General features: G+C 34.0%; 1 protein-coding gene across 2 annotated transcripts; it reads left to right on the top strand.

The window, feature by feature from the left end:
* The first annotated feature begins 16 nt into the window (after window positions 1–16).
* On the top strand, window positions 17–7,099 carry LOC128681836 (esterase FE4-like). Of its 2 annotated transcripts, none has more exons than XM_053766059.2 (4): window positions 17–344; window positions 2,470–2,606; window positions 2,920–4,196; window positions 4,807–7,099. In XM_053766059.2, the coding sequence occupies exons 2-4, from the start codon at window positions 2,475–2,477 to the stop codon at window positions 4,964–4,966; spliced, it is 1,569 nt and encodes a 522-aa protein (XP_053622034.1). In that variant the 5' UTR covers window positions 17–344; window positions 2,470–2,474; the 3' UTR covers window positions 4,967–7,099. The 2 variants fall into 2 exon arrangements, with proteins under 2 accessions (XP_053622034.1, XP_053622035.1); XM_053766060.2 differs by lacking the exon at window positions 17–344 and adding an exon at window positions 1,463–1,950.
* Window positions 7,100–7,560: the final 461 nt, after the last annotated feature.

Here is a 7,560-nt window from a genome sequence, read left to right as displayed (position 1 = left end):
ATTTCGTTCTGTTTCGTTCATCATCACAAATGTCAAAATTCACGTAAAAAAATGTCAACACAATACAAATTACAAACTTGATTAGCTTCAAAACAAGAAAATGATTTTTGCAAAATTCAAGTGATATTTTGTTCCTATTTTATAAAGCATTTGCGTAGTTACAACCTAATGCAATTCAGCTATAAGAGTTGATACAATTTCGAAATTAAAAACTGGAATTAATACGAAGAATTAATTATTTTACAAAATCATTGCAAGAGTTGAGGATCATAGTCCACCAAAATTATCATAGTCGATCGACTAAATACCTACCGGCCGTGATACTGGCCAATTATTTCGTCAAGGTAAGATGGACATTCTTTAGTTCGATAACTTTTTAAGTATCTTTCAGCTTTATTAGCATTAGAAATGTAGATTATTTTTTTAATTTGTAAAATCGCCAAAAATCAATTTAACTGTAGTAATTTTTTCTTGATACTCCATGGCTCTGCTGTGTGAATTTCTGGATAAAAAGTACCTTACATGTTAATTCAGGATTAATTCTACCTGTATACCAAATTTCATAAAACTCTTTCCAGTAGTACCTGCAATAAAGAGTAACAAAATGTTGACCACAATCTAGCCTAAAAAAAATCCACTATATATAGTTAAAATCTATATTACACCATTTCCTTACATTTATTATTATTTATCATTTTACCTACTAACTATTGCGATAGTTTTGCTCAAATATTACATCCTGTAACATCCTATCTTAATCCTAACTACTTAATATATATATTTCCTCGTCTAGCAATTTCCCAAAAGGTTGCCTGGAAGAAATTGCTTACAGCGATAGGGCCGGCCGCCTTTTGCACAATGTATCTATACCGTAATGTCATGCTATGTGTGATTATACATTTTGTACTTATGTATACTATGTAATTAATTTGTGCAATAAAGATTTTTTGTATTGTATTGTAATATTATAATTGTGAAAGTATGTTTGTTTACTACCTCTTCACACTTTTTACTCGACTAATCTTCTTGAAATTTTGTATAGGTACATGTAATTGTACAGTCAACAGCACATCAACCAAATTCAAATTTGTTGTATTTAAATAACAATAAATAAATAAATAAATAAAATAAATTGCAAACTTGTCTCTATTATAGCTCCATAGAGATTCATGCAGGATAACTTGATGTGCTGTTGTTTGTTGAACAGCACATCAAGTTATGTCCTTACATAGAGTGCCTTTCATCCCAGAAAAATAACTGTTCCCGGGGGAAAATTACGCAGGAGAAGCCGCCTGCAATAGCTATACACAAAGTTCATGTGAAGTATATTTATAAGATTAATTTATATATTGATAACTGCATACCATGGTGTTACAACCTTTATGCACAGTAGCGCCATCTACTGCATAAAGCTCCATTGATTATCCAACTATTTGACCAAATCCTTTGCTTTCTTTTGAGATAAAAAGTACCTATCCCATGTATTGATCCGAGGTATCAGATCAGCTGCCTCATTACCAAATTTCATACATTTTGGCCCAACTGTTTGACCGCGAAGTAGTAAACATACTCACAAACCACAATACGAATTTCCCTTACAAACAATTTTTAAGAATACAACAATAAAAAATCTTTTTAAATTGGTTACATATTAGAAAAAAAAGGATCACTAACAATTGATATATCCATCACTTGGGTAAGCGGTGTCTTGTTTTTGGAATATTTTAACATTGTATGTTAATCGTTCCATAATAATGTTCGTTTAAAACATTAGCACATCTCAATTAATGACATCACAATTATAAAAAGAGAATAGAATACGTTTTTATACTTTTTTTTCCTTAGCGTGTTGTCCGCTCCATATCCTCCCGCGGGTCGTATGAGGCGAATAAGTGTCAGCCTAGGCAGCTGATAGGCAACAATAGCATCACCATGGAGGGTTGACGTCACGTAGGCGGCCGGTTTTAAAATTACAGCCAATTATTCAAAATTTAAAAGTTTTTTTACCGGTTTCATTAGCAGATGAACATGCGCAGATGTCACTTGTCCTCGCGTGTAAATTTCATCTTCGGCTGTGACGCCCCGAGGCTGCGTATAACATATAGGTACCATAAAATTTTCAAGAACCGGCCTGCCGTCTTTTCTATTTGATTTTGTATGGAACAGCTGATATATTTCGCTATTTCAGGGTTGCTCCCATACGAGAACAAAGCTTGTAGATAAAAGTGATTAAAAAGTACCTATTTAGCTAAAAGATATGAAACTTTTATGACAGTGATATTAAAAATATAACATATATATTTTCCTCATTTACGTTACGTGTATTTATAATAGTTTAGGTTTAATTTTTAAAAGTAAATATTCTGTAAAAAGCCGAAACAAAGACCGAATTAACAATCCCAGACACATTATGTAATACTCTGATAACATTAAGATACAACAATGTTAAGATTAGCATGTGTTTTTCAGTTACCATGTCATGTCAGGTGAAGGTGGAACAAGGGGTGTTACAGGGGAAGAGGGTGACCTCGTGTAACGGCAAAACGTTTTATAGTTTCGAAGGGATTCCTTATGCTAAACCGCCTATAGGGCAGCTTAGATTTAAAGTGAGTACTATTTTTATTTTTTTGTCTGTTTACTTGCTTGTAGTAAAATAAATATTGCTACAAGTTAAAGCAGGAAAGTGGGCCTTGGGCTCCGACGCTTGATACCTGAAGAAGAAACAGAGAGAGAGACAGATAAAGTGTCACGTTTTTATTTGTCCAATGTGTCCATTAAACACATGATACAATGTTGGGCATAATGTACGCTCAAGTTGTTAAACGCGAAAAAATCTTCCGTTTTTGCATGTAGTATAAGAGTTATATAAAAATACATCTTGTGTTGTCCATTTATTTGTTACACACAATTATTTCCTAGAATCCAGAAGACCCAGAATGTTGGACAGGGATCAGAGACGCAACAAAACCAGGCAACAAGGCCTGCCAACCTAACCTATCCACAGCCAAGATAGAAGGTTCGGAAGATTGTCTATACTTAAACGTGTACACCCCATGCCTACCAGCCGAACAGGTGAAGAATCTCCCTGTTTTATTTTTCGTACACGGAGGCCGTTTGCTTTTTGGGTACGGAGATTGGTACAATCCGGACTACTTTATCGAAAACGACGTCATTTTTGTAACAATCAATTACAGATTGAATATCTTGGGCTTTTTATGTCTAAACATACCGGAAGCCCCGGGAAATGTTGCGTTGAAAGATACGATAAAAGCATTGAAATGGGTTAACAAAAATATACACAGTTTTAATGGAAATTGTCTTAATATTACCGTCATTGGAGAGAGCGCCGGTGCAGCTGTGGTTACATCATACATGGTGACCAAATTGGCTGATGGTATGTTCAATAAAGTAATAGCACAGTCGGGGAATATATTAGCAGATGTAATTATGACTGTTGACGATCCTATAGAAGGGGCTAAGCATATAGCCTCGCTGTTGGGCAAAGAAATCGATGATGTTAAAAGTTTACACGAGTTTTTCATGAATTGCCCTGTAGATGAGTTATTAAATGCTTATTTCATGGCGGAATTCAATCGACCGCCTTACGTTATTAGGCCGTTTTTAACTGTAGTTGTTGAGAAGAAGTTTCATAAAGTCGAGCGATATTTTTCCGAGCATCCCGTGCAAAGTTTCAAATGTAATAGGTATAAAAAAGTGCCAGTGCTGCTTGGGAGTTCGACACACGAAGGCGCGCTTTTTATAAGAAAAAATGGCAAAGATATTATATACGAAAACGATCTTAATTATTTTGTGCCGAGCTACATAACTTTCGCAGATGAAGTTGAATCATCACTATTCCAAATAAAATTGAGACAATATTATTTTCGAGGCAGAGAAATTAATGACGAATGGAAATTAGAATTCGCGAATTTGTTGTCGGACTCATTTTTCGATAGAGACATCGTATTGTTCCCGGAATTGATATCAAAAACTCAGAATGTATATGTCTATAACTTCTCTTATATTGGCAATTTGAATATAAGAGCTATGAAGGATTTGGGCTTTAAAGGAACGACCCATGGGGATATAATACAATATTTGATATATAGGAAAAACAAGGCAGTAATGGCGACGGACAAAGATATGAAAATTACGAAATTTCTGAGCGAGTGTTGGTGTAATTTCGCATTGGAAGGGTAAGAAACTTCATTCACGTTCTTAGACAACTCAGTATTGTAACTATTCCGCCAATTAAAAATTCTTTCTTCAACTAAGGATGATGAGTACATAACTTATTGACGTCAAAATTTTACTTAACTTTTTACCGCCGACTTCCAAAACCCAGGTGAAGAAGTAGCGGTGCAACAAACTTCATAGGTAGGCACCTACCTATTGCAAATTTCAACAAAATCGGCCAGATGTTTACCAACAAATACATATTTAGATAAACATCCAAGACCTGGGCCAATCAGAAAAATATCATTTTCCATCTTGACCCGACCGGGGCTCGAACCCGGGACCTCTCGGTTCAGAGGCAAGCAGTTTACCACTGCGCCACCGAGGTCGTCAAAGGACATCCTTTGACGACCTCGGTGGACTTGTGGTGTGGTTGTGTGTTATGGGTGTGGTGGTTTGAAAATTTTGATATACCTACATAGGTATATCAAAATTTTCAAAAATGACCCAGCCGTTTGAGCTTGAACTAATATACCAGCTTTCTTATAATATTAGTGGTAGGTATTTACTTACAAAAATATTAATGTATTTTACATTAAAAACTTTTACCTATTTTATTGTATTTTTCAGTTCGCCGTCATGGAAAGACCAAACTTTTGTGTGGGAGCCATACAAACCTAACGCACGGCTGTGTTTAGACATAAATGAAAATAAAAAAATGATTGTAAACCCTAAGTATAATAGATACAAGTTTTGGGTCGATTTATGCGCTGTACGGGCCAAAATATAAATTCAAAATAATTTTTATATTTTTTTAATATAAAAGTTTAATAATCCCGTAATATCATATATCTTAAGTTTTACAACTTGTTACCGACGCACAAGATACTTTGGACCTGTTTCACCGCTTACTGATAAATTATCTGATAGATAAAGTGTATTTTTTTTTTCAAATGTATTGGATAGGATCTTGCCGATCATATCGGGCTGATTTATCTACTGGTTAGTTTGTCTGTCAGATTACAATATAACATTTTATCAGAAAGAGGCGAAAGCAGGCTTTTCTGAACATGTTTTTTTTTTTTTGCAAAAAAGTGTCTCAAGAAAATATCCTAAAACTTATAAATATGTGACTATAATTTACGGAACACTCGGACGCGATTTCGTCTCACACTTTGTGAGATATGATAAAGCTTTATATATAACGTAGAGCTCGAATATTATTGCTATCTCTTTCATCATCCGTGTCCCCACCTCCCTCTCTTATATATTCCGAGGCTTATATATAGGTATTTGTGTTTTGTTTGGTAGTTGTGTTTCACATCGATATATATATATATATATATTATAATCAGCACTCTGATCACCATCATAACCTGTTTTGATATACCATTTGACTATGTACATTATGTAAATATTATTAGAAAGAAAAAAATCATTGTAAGAAACAATAATGGTAAGCCGATCTGGCATGATAGGGACCAACACTGTTCAAATGAGTTTCTTTCGGCATTTCTTCTCAGCATTGGTCGTTCCGAAATGCCAGTAGTTTGTAGCTTGTGAGAAATAACTATAAATATTGACGAGAAAAAGTGCCTGTGAAGGTCTAATTTCTGAATAAATTATTTGAATTTGAATTCGGTACCAGTCCGTTTTTTTACGAGTGCTAATATGTAAACGATTTTAACATAATAGAATTTTGTTAAAAAAGAAATCAAATATTAGTTAAAATCTAAACATCCCAAAGTAAAACATTAACCACGAAAGTAATTTCCTATCTTTTTTCATTTATATTCTTATTGAAGAGCTATGCTCTTGTCGGTGGAGTATACGCCACGCCTCTCTATCCTCGGCTTTGCTTTTAAGGTCTCGATACGACACAACGCCTGCCTTCTCTTTCAGTTGCTCGCATAACTCTTCCTCGGTCTCCCTGGACCTTCTTCCTTTCACCTTTCCTTCAAAAATGGTTTTAAATAAGGCGTCGTGTCGTATCATGTGGCCAATCATTCTTCCCCTTCTATTTTCTATTTCTGTCAGCAGTCTTCGTTTTTTCTCTCTGTCCAGCTTATTTTTTCCGTCCTTCTCCAGCACCAAATTTTTATATTGAGGTAAAATCATAAAAAGACAAAGATATGATTGTCACAAGAAGACTTGTAAGAAAAAAACAAACTGTGTAATAATGACTTTAACCACAAAAGAGAGTTCGGGTCACGGATGATAGAGACAGCAATATATATAGGGTTACTGGTATCAAACGCAAAACCTAATGAAGACTACTTAAGAACATCAAAACAAACAACTTTTACTCTAAGACTTTTCGTGATTCTTCGAAAATTAAATTAATTTCGAAAAATACAATCTAATTTGCGATTCTACATATTAACTCTATGTAATAGCCAAGTACGTTTTAGACGTAAAGTCGTAGTACAAAAGATGTTAGTCTCTATGTACCTTATGCGCCTTAGATACCAGTAACCCTATATATCTTGCATCAAATACTTATTCCCATGTACTTACTATATCCATGCTTATTACAGTTTGTCAAGAAAGTAAGAAATTGAATGAGGCGCTGTCTCCTGTCTATCTGACAGCGCTGGGTGTTTATCGAACGATCCTGACCATCCTATTTGGTATTGCAATAGCAAAAAATTCAGTCAAAAATATCTTATTTTCTTGACTGACTGTAGAAGTGCGAGTTCTAGAATTAGCTACATAATATATGAATTGACCAATATTGTTATTGTAAATTATATTTAAAAGTGCAATTTAGCTGTGATTTTTATAAACGAGTGTGTATTAAACGATGTATTTTTATTATGTGTTGGTATTTCAAATATTTATGGCAAAAAAATGTGTCCGCGACGTAATTTCTTTATTATGGATATGTGTTTTTATGTTACACAATAAATGGGTTTGGCTATTATGAAAATTGTATTATTTTTAATGACCTAACGAGCTAACTCGTGAGAAACAAAAGTAGTGTATTATAGTTGCTATCAAGTCAAATCAGATACTATTTTCTATGTGTCAAATACTTACACTACAATAATAAAATTATATAAGGGGCTCGTATTATGACAGTGGGCACAAGTGACGTCACAAAAGTAAAAGTTTTGATTATAGTTTAATGAAAAAAAATATACTAAATTTTATACACAGGCACCTACCCTATTATGAAAAATATAGGCACAAATACATTACTGTTGTTAATAAAGCTGCTATTACATGATTGTAACATATAAACTAATAACACATCCATGTACAACAGACATCTTTCTGCATTTCTTCTCAGCTGTGGTCGTTCCGAATGTCAGCAGTTTGTAGCTTTTTGAGTAATCGCTATATAATATAGAATTTGGCTTGTGGAAGTATAATTTTTGAATG

Source organism: Plodia interpunctella, chromosome 28, assembly GCF_027563975.2.
Source record: "Plodia interpunctella isolate USDA-ARS_2022_Savannah chromosome 28, ilPloInte3.2, whole genome shotgun sequence".
Lineage (NCBI taxonomy): Eukaryota > Metazoa > Arthropoda > Insecta > Lepidoptera > Pyralidae > Plodia > Plodia interpunctella.
The sequence above is the reverse complement of the archived record's forward strand: the minus strand, read 5'-3'. Positions and strand labels throughout refer to the sequence as shown.

Coding starts and splice junctions, on each gene's coding strand:
- LOC128681836 (XM_053766059.2), top strand. CDS start 2,475: ATGTCATGTCAGGTGAAGGTGGAACAAGGGGTGTTACAGGGGAAGAGG. Junction 2,607..2,919: donor TAGGGCAGCTTAGATTTAAA/GTGAGTACTATT, acceptor ATTATTTCCTAG/AATCCAGAAGACCCAGAATG. Junction 4,197..4,806: donor TGTAATTTCGCATTGGAAGG/GTAAGAAACTTC, acceptor TGTATTTTTCAG/TTCGCCGTCATGGAAAGACC.